Source organism: Typopeltis vanoorti, chromosome 1 (genome assembly GCF_054136105.1).
Source record: "Typopeltis vanoorti isolate ZY-2024b chromosome 1, IOZ_Tvanoo_1.0, whole genome shotgun sequence".
Taxonomy (NCBI): domain Eukaryota; kingdom Metazoa; phylum Arthropoda; class Arachnida; order Uropygi; family Thelyphonidae; genus Typopeltis; species Typopeltis vanoorti.
In genome coordinates this window covers 101,174,298-101,196,237 of record NC_143549.1, presented here as the reverse complement: position 1 = coordinate 101,196,237, position 21,940 = coordinate 101,174,298, and the positions used below count along the sequence as shown (strand labels likewise).

Below are 21,940 nucleotides of genomic sequence, written 5' to 3'. Positions count from 1 at the left end.
ATTTTTCAAAAATCACAATGATTTATCTTGGCCACTTCATCAATTATCTGTAATTATTCTGAGCAATTTTGCGGCAGGCACCGATCAGATGTTCTACACTTTCATCTCTCTCTCTCTCTCTCTCTCTCTCTGATCACATAATCTGCATTTACTGCTCTGCTTTAATTGCATTAAAGCATTCTCTTTTTTTACATATATCCATACTAGCCATTGCCATGTGTTGGTTCTGTCAATTTTTTTCTTTGATGTGTAGCAAATTCGGTCATGGAAAAATATATTTTACCAGCATCCAAATTGTTTATTTTACTGCTGTTTCTTGTAATCGAATTTATTTTCCTATTGCCTTTAAAAAGACCTTGTGAAACAGCTTGGAGCATTTGCCGTTGTCCATGTAAGTTTTATACCAATTTCTTCTTCCCTTGGCAGATACAGTGGGTTAAAATTACTTTGCAAATTCTTAATGTATGATGCATAGTTATTAATTTTGAGTTTTGCGGTCCAATTTGTCAAGAACTTTTGTCCAATCTACAATGATAGCTGCGTATTGGATAATATTGGATACCGCATGTTGCCAGAGTTCAGTTCTTGGATTGAAGGACTCGAGAGATGATTGCGTTTGGAAAAAGATATAGTTCTATATGGGAAGCATTCCATATAGAACTATAACCGAATAATACATTTTCGCAATAGTCATTTTTTTCTACCTTAAAAAAATAGTGGATTTCAGTCTTTAGGAACAGGCTTCTGAATTACAAATTAGTGGATTATATGCGCGCGCGCGCGCGTGAGAGAGAGAGAGAGAGAGAGAGAGAGAGAGAGAGAGAGAGAGAGAGAGAGAGAGAGAGAGAGAGCAGCAATACTTGCAACAATTCCGTTCAGTTCAGTTTAGTGAAAATCAGTTATTACAAAAGACTTCAAAATCACACACACAAACCTGAGTAATACTAAAAATGATCACTAATATTTGTTTATATTAAAGATACTTTCTTGTATAAAATTCACTTAAAAAGACAACCACTTTCAAAAAAGTACCTCGATAACATTCGTCTGGGACATGAATTCCAGATAATCTTCTTCGAAATTAAGGTTTCGATGATCAAGAAAATTATACGTTTTTTCTTTTATAGCTGCTGTTGCAGTTTCGAAAGTCGCTTGTAAATTCTGAAGACCTTAAAAGAGGAAAAAAAATATTTTAAATTTGGTATTATTTTATTATTGATTGACACCTCCATAGAGTCAAAGATTCATTACATTGGACACTACACTATACCACATAACCCATCGTCTCCGCTACTGAATCCACCAGTTACACACAACACCTTAAGTAAACTACTGCTCACATATAGTATTTTAGGCTGTCAATTGCGTGTGTTCTCTAGCCGATTTATCTGTATTCAATAATCCGAGCGAAAAAACCTGTAAAACCTATATAGGTTTTACAGGTTTTTATGATAAAGGACTGAAAAAACCGGAAAAAAAGTTCTCTTGACGAGAACTTTTTTTCCAACAAGGGTGTTGCCCAGTTTTTTTTTTCTAACTGCACTTTCAGTTGGTTTCAGATAAAAAAAAAAATGTAAGCGAAAATCTCCATCAGAGAAATAAGACTCTATTTATTATGCGGCAAACATTTCACTTATGCTGCATAACAAATACAACAACATTCTATTAATTATGCAGGGCGCCTCCATAGATCATTGGTTCTGACGGAGCTCTTCGTTGGAAACACCTGGCTTCGAATACCGTCTGTGAAGCGAAGAACCTTTATCAGTATTTTTTTTTTTTAATATCAAAGGTTAGTTTGTCTTTCATGTAAAAGTGGAAGGTTTTTTCTCCCAGAATCTGGGAGGTTTTTCGTCTCTCAAAACATGCAAACAGACCCAGTGAACACACAGATATCTACCGACACACATTACTATGAGACAAGTACCTTACAAAATAAGTAATTAATTTATTATTACATGATACCTGTCATAATTTCATTATTAATATATGTTGAAGTTGTTTTTTTTTTTTGCGACAAAAAGAAAATATATTTACTTTAATTGAAAACAAATGCTGTACCATCATAATGCATAACAGACAAAGCAACCATTAGCACTGACAGGAAACACAAAATGAATTAATTGAAATTATTAATATATTTTCAATTAATTTATTTCGTATGCTATATGACATTATAATAAAAATCACAAATTCTCTGATGTCGGAATTTTTAATAATAATAATAATAATAATAATAATAATAATAATAATAATAATAATAATAATAATAATAATAATAATAATAATGATAATAATAATAAAATAAATTTTTAGACTTCCTTTTCATATATCAGCGCGACAATGGACAAGTGGAATTTTTACGTGGTATACGAGGTCTGATTCTCTTCATGTAGAATAGAACTATCTTCACATTAACGTTTTTGTGTTCTCATCAATTAGTGGTCTATAAACTAGTAACAAAGATTCAGTACAATAATATTTGCTTTCCCGATGATTCCTCAAAGAGAATATTTTTGTTGAGGAGGAAATAACGCCGACATTGTTGGATATAACTTTTCTAGTTTCTCTGGTGTTTGTTGGAATCCTTCTGATTTTCCTCTGAACATTAAGAGCTGCAACGTGTCGGTTTCTATGGAAAGGCAGTTGTACATAACCCAAATACTACAGCGTGGAGAACATCGTAATAATATGTATATTATTTCTGGGAAAACTCCCATGTTACTCCTCATTATAAACTATTATAATTACAGCTATTTTGCCAAATCCCTTCCCCCCGGCGTCACCTTCTATGGCAGATACGTGGACGATATTCTGTGCATTGGTAATCCCACACACATCACCACCTTAAAAACATCCCTAAACAGCTACAGCAACAGGTTAAAATTCACCACAGAAACCGAACAGAACAAATCCATCAACTTCTTAAACTTGACATTAACCAGAACACACAACAAAATAGCCACGAAAATATACCACAAACCCTCACACATCGGAAACTACCTCCATTTTCACTCATACCATCCGTATTCTGTTAAAAAATCCGTCATCTTATCACAATTCATAAATGCTCACAAATTTTCAACCAATCAAAATAGTCTAAACGCTGAAATAAAAAAACTAACAGAGATCTTCTTAAATCGCAACTATCCTACACAACTGATTAACTACGCAAACAAGACGGCAAAAAACCGCCAAAACAACCCAAGTACCAAAACGAACTTCCCTACACAAAAAATTATCAAACTACCATACACCCAAAACACATACAAAGCCTATAAATACATCTTCAAACATACTGACTACAAACTGGTATTCACCACAAGCCAAAAACTGGCAAACCTCCTAAAATCCACCAAACCTCACACACAAAAAGATATATTTGAACAGCACAATGTAGTCTATAAATTTCCCTGCCAAAAAGACTGTGACATCACCTACACAGGTTCCACCATCAGGTCTTTATGGGCAAGACTACAAGAACACTTCCGTGACTGTAACATCCCTATTCCAGAACATTTAAACACTAAAAAACGCAACATTAAAAAGAAAAATCGTATACAAAGCACAGGAAAAACGGAAATAGCTGTTCACGCCCTTGAACAAAAACACACCCCGCAGATAGACAAGGCCATCATAATAGACAGACAAGACAATGAAACAATGCTCAGAATATCGGAAACAATAGCTATAAAGTGTGACGCGAACTCGATCAACGTACACAGGCCCTACATAATCTCCGAGGTTTGGAAGCTTCACAACATTAAATTGAGGTCACAATCCCGACCAATAGGAGACAACACAAACACCTCTGAAGCACCCACCCGACCTGACATAGCTTCCACTTTCCCAATATGTTCCGATGATGACCACGAATAGTCGAAACGGTCCACACCCCGTCAACTACCTTTCCCCTTCCCCTCCCTATTTTAAACAATTAACCCTTTCACCTTTTTCCCCACCCTATATAAAAGTATATGTTTCTATATATTACGAAAAAAACCCGGGTTTTTTCTAACTTATTCTACCAAACTGCCTACCCCCCCACCCCCACCCCACACCACACACACACACTGCAGTTCTCGACATCGCAGACAGAGGAAAAGCCACAACACCCAGAAAAAGGTATGTGCAATTTTCTATTCCTTAAGCTACATATACTTTTTAGTACATCTACACTCATAATGCCCTAAGAACCCATGAGTAAATAGCCAATGACATTTAAACAGGGGTACTCCTAAACTGAAGCAGGCAAAATAGCTGTAATTATAATAATCGTAATAATAGGTTCGTAGAGATTTACAAATCCGTAATATGGAATGATGAATCATGTTACATCATTTTCCTGATCGAAATGGCGAATGCAAATGTCAGATATCGAGGGAATACTCTATACTCGAGTGCATCATCCCAACTGTGAAGTTTATTTGGGGGGGGGTTGAAATGGTCTTCAGCTGCTTCTTTGGAATGGATTCGACCTCTTTGGTGCCCATAAGGATGACTGTCGATGAATATGTATCGCTTCTGAGAATAACACACTGCATCCGACATTGTAGCAATTTTAAAGAAGCAACCCATGTCTTTTTCAACTTGCCACTGAAATAATGTTTAAAGAAAATCATGTAGAAAAATACGATGGGATTGCATAACTATGATCCGAACAAATCTTTTATGATCTAAACTCTAGAATGTCGTTGGGATGAACAAAAACTTCAGGAGATGGCCAGAGTAAACTAAGAACGATACATTGACTAGTTCTGAATTAAGAATGGTCCAAATTATTACGGATTCGTATTATCATAAATTGATGGAGAGCATGCCTAAACAGAAAACTGACATGTAATCAGAACCAAAGATGAGCCACCTGTTACTGAAGTACGTGCAATTTAGGTTTATAGTGCTGTTCTTTCCTTTCATATTAGGCTCATTGATCACTTGTCAATGACAAATAAGTTGGCTTCATAGAAACTTGATTACAGATTATGATAGGGCCGTTAATCCCATCTCCATTGACTGTAAATGGCGCATGTGTTCTACTGACTAGTTTACCTATTTTGTGGGATGAAATACCAAAGTTTCTGGTACGAAGAATACCTTTCACTTCCGTACGAGACCAGCGAACCTATTTTCATTATCTTCATTCGAAAAGCCTTGATAATGGTTCTTTGAATCCTGAACAGAATTCTAGTCCACGTCTTTTCAAACGGTATTGTCTATACGAAATGAGCTAGCCAACTATATATAACAGTACTTAAAAGGATATGCAAAACAAATTACTGTTTGTGTTGCAAAAAAAAGTGAAGATGTTTATCAAATGGCATTAATTGCAAATTCCTTATTTTTTGTGTTTAGAGAAAATTAAGAGTGATTAAGGCACACAGGAGTCTCAAGTAAAATGAGTTTATATGGAAATGTCGATTTTCTTAACTATCCAGATTCAAATCCTTCTGAGTGTAAAAGGGATTTTATCTATGAGTTACCCACAGAGGATGAGTTAGCTGATCTCATTAGGAATTCCTCTGCAATAGCAGGCAAACCGTTCTAAGGTACTGTAATAGATCGGCGGAATACATTGATGCCTCGTGGCCTGATTTGTTTCGGTGTTAATTCAAACTGCTTAACCAAACTTCTCACAAAATACACCATTAGTGGTCATGACAAATAAGGCACTAACCATTCATTTATCTAGTGTATGGAATTAAGCATTCATTTATTGGCACATCCAAATCTCAAAAGTTTGGACGAGCTGATGAATTTAAAAGTTAATTATACGAGACCAACGAATAATACCTTTTAAAAAGAAATCAACTTTTTAAGCAAATAATAATACCCAATGAAAAGAAGAATTAGAGAATTAGGCTAGTTAGTCCTCACCGAGCAGATGTTGAAGACAGCATTTTATTTAAGTTAGTACATTACTACTGATAAAATCTCAAAGACTGAATTTAAATATTTCGCTGGTAAGAAAAACGCGATTTCAAAACGTGAAAGTCAATTTTATTATTAATTAAATTTCATTATACTCCACCTTAAAATATTACAATCAAATCGAATAAGTCGGTAGGTTGTTATTAAAATCAACAGATCAGAAAAGTTTACTTACCATCCACGCTGGTATTTAGAATTCCTAGAAAAGAAAAATAAATAAATCAGCAGCCTTTTATGAACGGCCCTACTTAATGTACGAGTATTGCCAAGAATGACATTATCATCTTAAGATTTTAGCATACGGAAAAATAAAAGAAATTCAATACTGAGTATTTACATCTCTCTCTCTCTCTCTCTCTCTCTCCCCGTAGCATTCAACACACACACACACACACACACACACACACACACACACACAACGCTAACATATTGGGCAATAACAAAAATGCTACAGCTAAAATCTCAGAAATCAAAACTGAACCTTTTGCACATGAATAATGTATCTATTATCAATCACAAGCACTTTTGCGATCGTGATTACGCTTACATTAGTGAAGTCATTCATCATGTTTGAGAAGGTAACTGATATCTCAGATAAGATTTTTTTAGCATATTCTGTTTATGATAGGGAAAGAAGCACATCATATCTCTTCAAAAGTATACTAATATAAATAATAGAAATAATAATTCTTTAAAAAATGGTTCGAAATTAGGATTCTTATATTTGTTTAGTGTAGAGAACTAGATGAGTAATTGTCGTTACCTAAGCAGTGAACATAATAATAAATTCATCATCATCATCATCATCATCATCAAATGCTAAAAACCAGAATTGATGGTGATAGTAAAGCTTACATGTCAGTTTGTCTAACTTGCGGAATTAAAATAAATAATAAAATAAATAAAAATAAATGCCAGTTTCCGAAAGGAAAAGCTCTTCCTTCTCAACATGAGATCGACTTCCTCAGTTGAAAAGCCCTTATAAAAGTTGTTCGTGATGTATATGAGATTTAGGTTCAGTTACGGAGGCGCGGCAAGATAGCACCGCGGCTGCAGAAATGATAGCATCTTGAAAGAAATATTATTTTAAACATATTAATAACTTAGGAAAAAAATATTTTCAGTAGAAGATGCAACCAGGTTTTTTTTTCTTTTATCCCCTTGAAGTTTTAATTACGTTTTATTTTATTGCAAACAAGAGTTCCAAAGTCTTCAGACTTTGTAGAAAATGAGGAAGACAGACCGAGGTTAACTTTTAATAACTATTTACTTCTCAAAGACCAAATATAGGATAACAAAATGTATTAAAATGGTAGCAGCTTGGAAAACTGAAATAAAATAATTCACAAGTGCCTTTCCGTCTGTCATGCCACTCAGATGTTTGGACGCCTCGTACTTAGAATTTGCTCCAGGGAAGAGAGCGAGATGTATCCATGTTGTTGCTGAGAAATGTTGCTGTAGTCGGGTGCGAGCCGACTACAGAACATCACTGGATGTGTCCCACATCCTTACCGACATGGTGTTAATACACGCACTATAGCGAAACTCGACAGTACTTTTATGATGAAAAAGTTTCTGGAATTTCATCAAAATAAACTTTAATATTTTGGTAATTTCTTCATCATCGCTAATTAGAGCGCGCGGTGGTTACCAGTGTAGAAATGATACCTAGTTTTTGGGATCGGTAATGATGAGATTGATTATGAAGAAGATATTTGTTGACGTGTGCAAGTTTTCGATATATAGAGATCATCAGTTTGTGCGAAGAGGGAGTAACTTGGACATCCAGAAAAAGAAGACTGGTGACTTATAACTCCGAGGAAAATTTTATTATTCGATGTTGCTGTTTAGACGGTTCAAGAACTCTTGGAATATATCCAGACCATGGCTCAAATCAAGAAAACATCATCAATATTTATTCCACAGTCTTGGTTTTAATGAGATGGTGTTCATGGCATGCAAAAGCATGCAAATATATATTTACCAGAACAGGAAACAGAAGGTTACCCATGTCAAGCTGAAGTTTTATTTGTAGATCGTGTTTTTGTATAAGAAGCAAACCCGAATTTATATAACGTATCAAGACTGTTAGAGCATATCTAGATAACTTATCTTATAAAAGAATTATTACTTGCTGTTATTATTAAAGTACCCAGGTGTGTACTATCTTTGGTGTGATTGCAATCTCTTCTTGCGAACAAGCAGACAAATTGATAGAACTTCGTATGGAAGACCATGTTAGACAGATTACTTATGGCGGATCCAGGACTTCAGCTCTCTCTCTCTCTCTCTCTCTCTCTCTCTCTCTCTCTCTCTCTCTATATATATATATATATATATATATATATATATATATATATATATATATATATATATATATATATATATATATATATATATATTCTAAATTCTGCTGATCCTAACAACGACCAGTCTACCACATGTCCACTAATATGGGATAGATCGGAGATTATATATATATATATATATATATATATATATATATATATATATATATATATATATATATATATATATATATATATATATATATATATATATAATTAACGAATTGATGTCTTCATTAAGAGACCAAAAATGACAGTCTTCAATGAGTGTACAAGCGACGCACTGCATACGGCTTTAAAAAAATAATGATAATTAAAAATAAAAACAAGATACTTGAATTCGATGTTTTTCTCAATAACATTCATAAATCTAACTTCCATTTTCTTATTTCGAAGAATTATTTTAAATCTATAATTTATGGAATAATATTTTGGCTGTCAAAATTTTATTACTGTTCTCTATCTGCCTACGAGTTATATAATATTGAAACTTGCAGCCTTAAGATCTCAAGATGGCAATTATGTTGCGGGTTAGATTTTCATAAATGGTTTTATGTTTATTTCTTTCGAAAGTGTGTATTTTAAGAGAATATACATGCTTTCAAATATAAAAGAACGTGTATAAACTATGAACATGTTTAAGATGGGAATACAAGCATTCAAAATTGAGAATATCAGACGTTATTTCATCTGGCTGTTTAAAAATGAAACTCAGCTATAGGACCGTCGCCAGATTACATCGCGCCATGAGGCAAACAATTAAATATCGCCCCTGATGGATTATAAGACAAAAATATAAGAAAATCTCCAATTGCTATTTTGTTCTTATTACAAGAGAAACATTAATGCAAAACGATTACATAATAATATTAATTAAATGTTTGCTCCACAGGGATATCATACAATAAAACTGTTTATAAGCTCTTCTAAATTTAAATTATAAGCTATGTCCGTCTCTATCGATATGGTTGCTAGATCAACCAATCTTTCTTGATTATTGCTGTTCGCAAATAATTTAATCAGTTTAAACTTGGAAAAACTTCTTTCCGCACTTGCTACGCTAACAGGAATTGTTATCGTAGCGACGGCGCCTACCGCAATATGCCTGAACGAGCGCCCTTATTAAGCTGCGCCGTGAGGCAGGCTGCCTCTATGCCATCGTTTCTCAAACTGTGGTACATGTACCACTAATGGTACATTACGTTATTTTTGGTGGCACAATTTTTACACAAAATATTTAAATAAATGTTCAGAAAAATGTATTTATTACCCACCATTTACTATATTTCATTATAATGTAAAAGTTTCATTTATCAATATAAATAAATAATATAAATTTAAAATGTTTTATTCTTTGATTATAAACACTCCATTTGGGATGTATTGATTTTTAATCGGGAAAGGCTTTTATGGTGGTACATATATTTTTTGATTCTTATTTATGTGGTACAAAATTTAAAAAGTTTGAGAACTCCTGCTCTATGCTATACCCTGTCGACAGCTTTCCGGCCAAGTGGCTGAATGGATGATATCTTCTACACGTTAACCACAGTTTGAATTCAAATCCCACTGGATGATTTTCATTGTCCTTCTGACACCACTATCTAGTGTATAAGATTCCTGAAGTAGCTTGAAAAAGTACCGTACATGATTTCTATAAGATTCCAGAAGGATTGGATCTCCAATGTTTCTAGGGGTTGGTAGATTAAAAAAAGGCGGTCTTTTTTAACCCTTTTTTTCAATGACTAAATTAATGTAATTGGTATATAGCAGAACCGGATCTTGGTTAAATAGTCTTAATAAGTATGAAAATCTTGAATCCTTGTTCATAGTTGAACGGGTTCAGCAATTTGGCGTTGCTCATAAGATTCAAAGTTTATTCCATATCCACATAATCTCTGTAGGCCACTAATTCATACAGGCCAGACCGATCCACTTTAGAGTCAGTCTGGGTGTTTTTTTTTTTTAACCTTTTGTTAATGAAACGATTGCTAAATACCTTAACCAGTGAAAAGCAGCTATATTTCTATATTTTATAATGCAATATATGGAATATTATAATTATTAAGTATGCATTAGAAATGAATGCTTACCATTAACTCTTGATTGAAAGAGACCGTCGTAGAGCGAAATGGTGTTGAAGAGTTTTATGATTTTATGGAGACGGCCGCAAAAAGCATCGAATTTTCCGAACACAAAAATCTCACTAAATCGGAACTCTCTTTCATTTTCTGTATCCATCTTCTCTTTAGTCTTTCGAAAACATAGTTGATACTCACTATTGAGTTTTATAGCAGCTTCAATTCTTTGTCTTACAACACCTTCAGGTTGAGTCCAAACTGTTTCCTTATTATTATTCGAAATGTAAGACTTGCAAGCTTTTATCATTTGATTAGTTATCTGTAAATAAATAAATTAAATAAATAAATCACGAATTAATATTTATGAAGAAAAATATAACTCATATGTTCTCATAGAACTGATTTATTTATAGTTTTTAAGAGTATATTAATAGTACAATAAAACCATTAAATTTAAGTTGATAAATAGGAAAACAAACTTATTAACTACAACATCACATACAATTAGGGTTAACAAGTTTTCAAATCTCGTTAACTCTAGTTATACTCATTGGGATATAAAATGTGGCATTATTTGTCCTTATCCTTTCATCCTTTCAAACTAATTAACAAGAGATTATATATGATCCACACACGAAAGGTCACAAGACCTATATAAGTTTGTAAAAACTTTTATAAATGAGAGAAGATAGAAAGAGAGAGATAGTAAGCAACATTTAATATATAATTGGAATTATACAAAAATAAATTATTCCTTTTGGGCAAATTTTTTAAGACTCTTTTTTTTTAAAAGTGAAATTCTGTTAAATGCGGTTCTTACCCGTTCAGGAACATGCTGTCTTGTTTTAATCATCTGAACATCGATAACACTAGTTCATATAAAAGGCTGTCTTTTCACAGTCAAGAGTTCCAAAGCGGCAAGAGTTTATTTTTAAAATGAATACCCTAGTAGGGGGTTAATTGTTTTCCAATCTTCTATAGAGACATGCAGTATGGAAGTATTAATAAATTAAAAGTTATAAATTCCATTCATATATGGGTCTCGAAAGTGAACATATCGCTTTAAAATAGGATAAACTTTTATTATTATTATTATTATTATTATTATTATTATTATTATTATTATTATTATTATTATTTAAGTATAAAGAGCTAATAAGCTTCATTTCGGCAATGAAAACATTACTTAAATTAAGGGGATATTAAATCCTGCATAGTTTTAAAACCGAATAAGAAACTCAAAGATCGGAATCAGAGAGTTTCTTGCCGAATATAGTAAACTATAAAGTATCGGCGACACTAGCGTTAGCCAACGCAAGTGATCCTAGTACACGCTATACACTTTGGTATTAGGTCTAGCTACTCACTGATGAAGCCTCAAAAAAGGCTGAAACCGGTCTGGGTAGTGACCTCCCTCCATAATGTAATAACAGCATACATTTCCTAGGAAATGTGTTTTTACATTATGGAAAATACCTAAGAATAGCGATCTGAACTTTCTCCACCTTTGCAACGAGTTGTCCGGTGTTGTACCACGTACTAGGATCACTTGCATTGGCTAACGCTAGTGTCGCCGATACTTTATAGTTTACTATATTCGGCAAGAAACTCTCTGATTCCAATCTTTGAGTTTCTTATTCGGTTTTAAAACTATGCGGGATTTAATATCCCCTTAATTTAAGTAATTATTATTATTATTATTATTATTATTATTATTATTATTATTATTACGGGCAACTCCAAGGAGTCCTTAGACTCATCGAGGGAGACCCTAAACATTATATCAAGAACAACTATTCGGCATCGCAAAGTATCTATCATACTTAGCTTTGAACTCATTTACATTCATGGCACCCACAACAAACTCTGGCAGCTTATTCCACTCATTCACCACTTTCCAAGTAAAAAACCTAGTTCTAACACCCTTGCTAACTACACTCTTGCTCAGTTTCCATGGATGGCCCCTAATTCTCCCATCACCAGACCTGTTGTGAAAAATTTCCTGTGAATTAATCTTGTAAAAACCCTTTAATAATTTGAATGTCTCAATCATATCACCAATTTTCCGCTTATCAACCAATTTCTGTACCCCACAGATCTTCAACCTGTTCTCGTAAGGTTCATTCCATAGACCAGCTATCATCTTGGTCACTTGCCTCTGGATCCTCTCTATCTCTTCCCATCAAGAAGAAATCCAGTGGCCCAGATCTGGGCACAGTAGTCAAGATAGGGTCTTATCAAGGCACGATAAAGAGGAACAATACCTTGCTTAATCTCTACTCATCAAAGTATTCTTCAGTAATCAAGTGATCTGATGAGCTGATTTAGCCACTTTTGCTATGTGTCCCCTAAACTTCAACTCCCTATCCACCAACACACCCAAATCTCTGGCTTCGTCAACCTCCTGGAGTACAGTTCCACCAATGTGATATACTGCTGCTAATTTTTTTCACCCCAAAATGCATAACGTTACACTTTGCTACATTAACCCGACACCATTCTTATTAGCCCACACTGCCAATCCATCCAAATCATCCTGCAAAATTTTGACATCATGTGCATTCACTATTGCTCTACCCAACTTTGCATCATCAGAAAATAAATGAACAGTTCCTCTCAGATCCTTTCCTATATCATTAATGAAGAAATTAAATAGCAGTGGTCCAAGAACAGAACCCTGCGGCACATCACTACTAACAGGCTTTCTTTTGGGCTCCACTCCTGAATAAACTACTCTCTGATATCTCTCCATCAACCACCCACCTATCCATCTCACCAACCCTATATCCATCCCCATGTGCTGCAGTTTACTGATTAGAATTCATGTAGTATCCTGTAATAGGCCTTAGCAAAGTCCAACAGTATCACTGTAAATCCATTACCCTTATCCAGTTCAGCCGTCACTGTGTTATAAAACGTTACTGAGGCATGATCTACCCTTCACAAAACCATGCAGTCCTCCATACAGTGTCCCATTTTCATCTATCCATTCCTGTATTTTGCTCTTGACTACTTTCTCCAAAACTTTTACAACGATTCCTGATATGCTGATCGGTCGGTAATTTGCAACAGCAGTCTTGGAACCTCACAGTTCCTCCTGTATGCAATGGAACTATTTTCCCCCTCTTTCCACCCCCTCGGGACTAACCCAGAGCTGAGACTTAAATTAAATAATATGGTGAAGGGAACTGACAATTCTTTTGCCACTTTACGTAAGACTCGAGCTGGTATACTATCCAATCCCACAGATCTATTTACATTAAGGTTCTGTAATATATTGTACTATTCACCTCTATTTCATTCACTTCAATTTCTGTATCAGCCATCCGTTCTCTCATTCCTGCAATATCACAGCCTAGATGATATACTCTTGTAAAGTGTTCGCTTAGTAATTATACTATTTCAGTTGATTCAGTTACCTCCCTGCCATCGGCATTCCTTAAAATCATTCTTCTGTATACATTTTTTCTTTTACTTGCAGCATATCGAAAGAACTGTTTGGGAATCACTTTAGCTTGTATTGCTAATTTCCTTTCATAATTTGCTTTTGCTTTTCGTACCACACTAGTTACCCTTGTAGCCTGTGCTTTGTACTGTTCGTGTGCCTGCAGGTCATCTTTCTCCTTAAATTTCATCCACATTTGTTTCCTTTTTTAGCAGCTCAAGCTTAATGGTGTTATTCATCCATTTAACTCCCACTATTTGCACTATCAACATCAGCCCTTGCAGTTTAACATGCCATGCACTGATCCAAGCAATCTCCTAAGCTTATCATACTTACCAGCACGGCAATTCCACATGTACCCTGTCTTAATTGAAAATTACACACATTTAGCCACTTCTCAGGTCAAGACCTTATGATCTCACCAATTCGTGGCAATAAGGTCATATTCATAATAGTCAATTTCTCAGATGCAATTACTAGGTCAAGCACTTTCGAACATTTGAACATTTATATAAAACATAAATTCATTAAAGTTCATTATAAAGCTTTGATTAGCTAGAACTAAAATTTCTAATTAATTCATATTTGTCTAGTTATCAGAAAGTAACTATCTTCTTAATTGAAGCCTGAAATGTTGGTTTCGAAAGGATTCAGTTGGAAATTAAATCAAGACTTATCAAGGGTCTCCGATGCTAACAATATCATACGAGATAACAAAAATGTTAATGAATGAACAGATGATTAAAAGTACACCCATGATTATTTATTTTCTTTCTCGACTAATTTCTCCAGTATTCACACTAATAAGAAATTCATTAATAACAATAATAAAAAATACCCTGATAAAGGCATTTTAATTGAAGATAAATCCCTAGAAGGGATTCGAACCCAGGCTTTCCAATCCCAGGGCTTCTTCGAAACTGGATTAGACACAAGAAATCCATTATGAGTTAATATATGTAATCGCTGGATAGCTAGATCCCTTACCTTTGTAAAAATAGCTGTCATTCTTTCGGAAGAATTATAAAAACATGACACGGAGTTTATCATTTTTAATGAGCCAATCAATCCAGGAAGACCCTTTATCATATTGACCTAAAACAAATAAAATTCTCACATTAGAAAAATACAATATTCAAATTTTCAAAAAATTGTAAGTGAAATTTTAATAAGTCAACTTTTAAAATGAATTTTACATGACATTTATTAAACACGAGTAAAAATTAGCAGTCTATTCTACTCCGTAATAGTTTCACATTACTATAATCAAGATTTCAAAACTACATGAATTATTTAATTAAATATCATTAATTAATTGGTTGACGTGGATAAATTAATTAGTTAATTGAAATAAATAAATATATCAAATCAAATAAAAATAAATAAATAAAAAACGCATTCATTTCGTAGATTAATTTTCCAGTATTTTTTTTTGTTTTATTTCAGTAAATTCATATTATTCTCTGATAGTGATATATACATTTCATCGAATTACGACTTGCTCAAAATCGTCGCAAAAATAGTCATCATTAAAAAATGTGTAATATATAATTATTTCACTGTTGTGTCGATCGCCTCTTATGAGATTATTGCAATTTCTCATAATTATAGTTATTTATCATAGCATGCACATGAAATTATATATATATTATATTATATAATACAAAGTAAGGTATTAATGATTTATGAATTTATTCACATACCGGATCTGCAGTATAAAGAGGTTTGCAAAAGTCATCAATGGACTCCAAATATGTTACGCATTCTTTAGCCTCAGTCCATGCAGCTGTGATGCAGATTTCAGTGTGCAGCCAACTCTGTAAAATGCAACAGATTTTTATTTTTTATTTTTCTGGAGCTGAAATACAGATGTTAAATGTATTTTACTGAATTAGAACTTTTTTATCAGTTAAAAATTATGTTACAAATAATTCCAAATTTGAATTTTATTGTATCTTAATTAATTAACCCCCTACATACCTTGTATGAATGATATAAATAAAAATATTATATATTTTTTAAAATTAGTTATGTATTTATTTTACTGTTGGGATACGGAAGAAACCTCGTAGTTGACTTTGGAGTAGATATCAACTCTCGTCACATTTTCTTTACATTAACCTGTAGCATGAAATCTGGCTCCTTTACCCTAACTATTTAACTTTGTAAACAATAAAAAAGAGCAGTATCGAATTAGAGAGCATATCTTTTTGCCCCTGAACTTTAAACAACATGATAAAGGGACTGAGACATGATAAAGGGACACTAGTCACACGTCTTCCTTCAGGCAGTCTATCCTTCATGGTCTACCGAAAACCGACACACACTGGCCAATACATACATGCTAATTCATACCACCACCAATCACAAAAATATGGAGTCATTAACACCCTTAAAAACAGAGCTACAACAATTTGCTCTAACCAGCAATCCCTGAAACAAGAACTAAAAATCATCAGCGACACATTCATAAATAATGGCTATAACAAAAATACTATTAATAAAATACTCCATAAAACAACAAGAAAAACGAATCTAGATTACAGTAAAACCATAGCCATCCCATACATTAAAGGGTTATCAGAAAAAATCAACATAATCCTACATTATAACCTCAATGCCACCTTTAAACCACCCACTAAACTTAAAACCATATTCAGCTCCTCTAAGGATCCTCTCCTCCCATTGGCACATCCTGGAGTCTATTGCATCCGCTGCAACTGTAACTTACCGTACATTGGTGAAACAGGACGGACAATCCCTATACGGAAGAAAGAACACATTAGACACATTAAATATAACTATTATGGTGAAGCAGGCCTCTCAGACCACGCACTCAACACCTTACATCAAATCAACTGGAAAAGCACCACTCTTTACACCACACAAAAACCTGGTATGAAAAGAAATTTAAGGAAGCCTGCGAAATCCTGATAAACCACCCAAATATCAACAATAAAGATGGCATGAAAATTCCAAGGATCTGGATGGCACACATTCAGCCCACCTAATATATAAGATCCAGCATAAGTCAGGACTCTAGCCAATCTTCAGCTAGTATTAGAAACCATTCCATACCAACTGGCTGGAATGTACATGCATAATTATGATGTTAATATATGTATATAGATAGATACATAGACTTGTTGTTGCGCCCAATGTATGTCTACAACCAACAGATAACACTAATAATAGGACTCTAGCGTTGATGTATAATTTTTTTTTCTTTCACCAGAGGTCAGGCCAACAATTGTTCTAGCGGTTAGTCAGTAACTTTAACAAGCCTGTTGGATTGTAGTGTAGCTTGTTTTCTGTGTATAATTATATGCTCCAGAAGATGACCTTGACATAAAGCGAAACGTCGAATGTAGATTTTAGTTATATTAAACTAAAGTTTTTATTCAAACACAGTAGTTATCTCCATAATTTTCAAATATGCAATAATCGTGTTAACATTCAACTTTTAATTTCTCTTTAAATATCCCACCTTTAGAAGTTTAGACAGGGCAGCTTTTAGAATGAAGTAAGCCATACGAAATTTATCACTCTGGATTTGGAATATAATATGTCCAAATTTGGCTTTCCTAATTTTCCAATATTCCAGTTCTGCTCTGGGACCCATCTCTTCAGTTTCTCTCCTGATATAAGAGCTCTCGGCTAACAGCTATGGAAAAAATAAGAAAATGAAGTCATTTTAAAATAGTAGGTTAAATCACAAGATATAGCTAACCAACACTTTGCTTTTTTTTTTAAGTTACTTATGTTTATAAATAATGTCCTCTAATGCTTTTTGATTCCCCCAAAGGAAGTAGATGAAGCTCTTTTTAATTAACTTTTGGAAATCGACCGTGAGGGAAGAGGAAGCCGAATGCTTTAGGAGTCATCAATGTTGACACCATGACTATCAATGGCAACTGCTGTCATCGCATGATTCTGTAGTCGATTTTGCTAATAAATTCAGGAACCAACTACAAAAATGTCTGGAAAATTAGTAGAAAAAAAGTAGTAGTTGGCGACTAGAACTGAACTCGTAGCGATCTCACTTCTAGTGGTTTCGCATTATGAAACAAAAAACGTTGCGAACTAGGCTATACAAGCATCTTAATTTTGAATATGAATGGAATTATATTCCACAGCGATGGATGGTTTCAAATATTTTGTAGCTTAAATACAAGTAACCCACAAGATAATAAAAAAAATCGCATGTTTCAAAATAAAAATATCACACTACGATCTGTCAACGAATCGTACACAAGCTTATCTTGCGTGTTATATTCTGCAATTTTTCAACCATAGCTGAGTTTTCTAGACTTTCCTCTCGTTGCCAAGAAATCGAACTAAAGAAAGTCGCTAATGAGAGCACAACAATTCATCAACTGGTAGCTTTAGCTGATTCAGTGCTAATCCGCTAAACTGTTCCGGTATTGCGTTTTCTTTATTTTTAATGATTTAATATTATTCATTTCCTAAAATAGCTGCTCAGTCAATTTTGCTTTTTTCTCATCTTCATCACGATAGCCATTCAAAAACGATGGGGGTGTGCCACAGATTGATCTTTCATAGTGTAATTATAATCACCTGGTCATAAAAAAAAAGAAAAAAAAGTGCGCTTTCATTTCAGCTAATCAACAAATCGAAAATTTTATTTCTTTTCTTCAAATAAATGTGTTTATTTTATTTATACATGTTTTATAGATGTTTTATATATATAATATTCAAATAAATTTAAATATTATATATATATATAATTTTTTTTTGAAAAAATTACGACGTTTCTATCTTGACGTTTATACACGGTGTTTTCAACCGTGATCAGAGCCAAGCGGTAATCTACCTGAAAAGCCGAATGCCATTACCACAAGTATGTTTTCCATACTTGATTTATCTTTGACGGAATCTTTCGCCGTTCTCATTACTGACTGCTCCCAAGTTCATCGGAAAGAAGTGGAAAAATAAGCGAATAATGTATTTTAAGAGCATATTACATGTTATTGTTTGGGAAACTTTCAACAGATTTTGTATAGCTCCTCAAAGTGCTGTATTTTCTATTCGTATTTCTTCAAAAAAATTCTTGCCTACAACTTCTAAAGCATTCCAAGCTGTTTTCCGAACATCTTTCATTATTCTTTTCATTCATTTTCATCATTTTTTGATTTCAAGGATAATTAACTTGACTTTAATATTTTTAAACTTAGAATTTGTTTTGATTTCGAATTGAAAACTTATTCTTCAAATACAATAAATCCTTTCACATCGTTATCGTTACTTTAACAAAAAATTTTTAAGTGGCGCAGCTTAACTTGAGGTGAAGAAGCGATGTGATACGAAAAGATTTTGGGGACTTGCGATTAGATCGATTCATCACAATTTTACTACTGGAACCAAAAGCCAAGCCCAAATTAAACAATATTGTCAATTATTTTCCAATTAAAATTTGCAAAGAATGAATACGGCCATTCTCTTTGAATGCGGTGACTAAAGTGATTTTGGCTAGGATGTTCCATTCGCATAAAAAAAGGGGGGGGGAGGAGAGTATTTACTGTAACTTTTTTTTTAATAACCAGAAGAATCTCATAAATTTCGGATTCCTACATATGGTATTTAGATTAATATAGTATTTAGACTAATCGTTTTTTTTCTACAATAGAGGATCGATCCTGCTTTTCAACTGGAGGAAATTTCTTTAGTTTATTTATGTATTCTATTTTTAAGCCGATTCCAGAGTTAATCGGTCTTAGGCTCGGGCGTTTCGGATCTCCCCCCTCCCTTAGCTACTCGGGTTTTAACACAGCAACTCAGAAAAATCAATCGTATAAATCACACTTTTTCAGAAAAAAAAATGTTTTGAGGTTGCAGTTTCGTACCGACTTCTTCAAAATCAAAGGCAGCTATGAACTCAGTATCTTAGTCGCTGACAACTAAAGGTGAAAACCGGTTTCCAAAAGTTAGTTTGAAAACCAGTCTTTTAGGACTAAAAGAGCTCTGGCTATTGAAAATTTGTAATCCAGTATCGAGTCTTTTGGTTGGAAAGACGTGGGTTCAAATCCCGTTTGAGATGGGAAGAAACATTATAAAGGTTTTTTAATCTGAATCTGACTTAGCCGATCTCACATGTAAGTGACAAAGTTTTCACTCGCTCTGCAGGTAAATAGGATGAAAATCAGTGGCAGCCGGTAAAAATTTTAAGTGGAGGAAAAAATTCAATAGCAATGACAAGCGGAAACGAATATCGGCGTTAGAACGCAGTACATTTGTTTCGTGTAACGATAATTGAAAAAATAATATAATTCTTTTCATATTTTCAACAGTGACGCTCGTCATAATTCATTCTTCTATCTATAATAAATAAATAATTCTATGTTATTTTAACAAAATAAAATAAGATTTACAAAAAATAATTTATTACCAACACAACCCGTGTAGCTCAGTGAATGTGGTGTTTGCATACCACGGCGCTTGACCGCATGAAGAAAGACTTGATTTCGAGTCTAGTCGGCGACTAGAGAAATTTTTCTAAGCCTTTTTTCGACCGGTTCCCGATGTAGTCGATCTCTGGCATGGGCAAGCGGGTTTTTCCTCTCGAAAACTCGGGTTTTTCGTCCCGTAAACTCAAGAAAATCGACCGTAGAACCCACATTATTTCAGACATTAAATACGAGTGTTAGGGTTAGGGACCACGAGATGGCGGCACTTGTTGAGCCGATCTCTTCACTGCGTGCCGTCTAATTAGTGATAACCTTGGGCCAGCTATCTCTGATTGGGTACCAGTGGAGATTGAACTGCCCACTTAGTCTCCAAAAGTTAGATAGGGCTAAACACCGCCTCGCCTATTCCCTATATACGGGAAAAAAGGCTTTAGCTGATTTTTTTTTATGAACACATGCCAATAATAAACGTTTCATATCTCACAGAATTAATGAGCGCAAGTACATTGCCCAAACGGCAAGTACAAATACATTGCCCAAACGGCAGTATATCTAATGACGTAATGTGCAATGATAAGTGCAAACGAATATCGGCGTTAGATCGCAGTGCATTTGTTTCGTGTAACGATGACTGAAAAAATATAATTCTTTTCATATTTTCAACAGTGACACTCGTCATAATTCAGCCTTGTATCTATAATAAATAAATAATTATATGTTATTTTAACAAAATAAAATAAGATTTACAAAAAATAGTTCACCATGCACATGCACCAATAATAAACGTTTCATATCTCACAGAAATAACGTGCGTAAGCATGCTAAAGATACACTGCCATTTGAACAGTGTGGGAATGACGTAACGTGCAATGACAAGCGCAAACGAATATCCGCGTTAGATCACAGTCCATTTGTTTCGTAATCTAAAGCGTTAATAGAGCAATTTCAATTATTAACTATTCAATCAATGTCGAAATATAAGCTCTAACCTTTAATATGTTGTATTGCATTTATATAATCTCGTAAGCGTTGTTATTATTTATAAACACAAACAAAATTTAATTTTTTCATTTTTTCCTTGGGGGTGCTACAGTGTCGCAGTGCTTATGTACAGGCCACCACTGATGAAAGAACACACGCAATTTACAGACATAATACCCTGGCTCAATAGCCTTAGTTGTTTTGGCTGTGATTCTAAACAATCCATAGCCATAGTCATAACTCTGGCTTTTCTTTGGAAAATTAAAAGGCCTTAGAGAAATTATTATTATTATTATTATTAAACATTACTACAGCCCAACCTATAGAGTAACCAGAACAACATACCAGATAACGAGACCACAGTCAACAAACTACACAACAATCAAATACGCTAAAGCCACCCGAAACTTCTACGTACCTGACATAACAAACAAACTGCCGTTCGACGACAGAAACCTTGGGATATACAGAGAGCTGAAACAGGCGCTATATAAATATTATAGCGAGAATGAAAATGAGAGAAATTCCTGTTTCTCTCTCTCTCTCTCTCTCTCTCTTTCTCTCTCTCTCTCTCTCTCTCTTTCTCTCTCTCTCTCTCTCTCACACACACACACACACACACACACACACACACACACACACACACACACACACACACACACACACACACACACACACACACACAAAACCTATGACAAATCCCTCTCAAAAAACACCACTACAAGGACACAA

At 34.1% G+C, this 21,940-nt stretch overlaps 1 protein-coding gene across 1 annotated transcript in view; it reads right to left on the bottom strand.

Moving 5' to 3' along the window:
* Positions 1–21,940, bottom strand: part of LOC150110257 (dynein axonemal heavy chain 5-like) — a 972,373-nt gene that overhangs the window by 916,822 nt on the left and 33,611 nt on the right. The window contains exons 6-11 of the mRNA XM_090394637.1: positions 17,290–17,466; positions 15,506–15,619; positions 14,790–14,897; positions 10,370–10,676; positions 6,104–6,127; positions 1,033–1,169 (exon numbers count right to left, since the gene is read on the bottom strand). Of these exons, the coding sequence (XP_090250763.1) occupies positions 1,033–1,169; positions 6,104–6,127; positions 10,370–10,676; positions 14,790–14,897; positions 15,506–15,619; positions 17,290–17,466 (867 nt within the window). The remainder of the gene's footprint in view (positions 1–1,032; positions 1,170–6,103; positions 6,128–10,369; positions 10,677–14,789; positions 14,898–15,505; positions 15,620–17,289; positions 17,467–21,940) is intronic.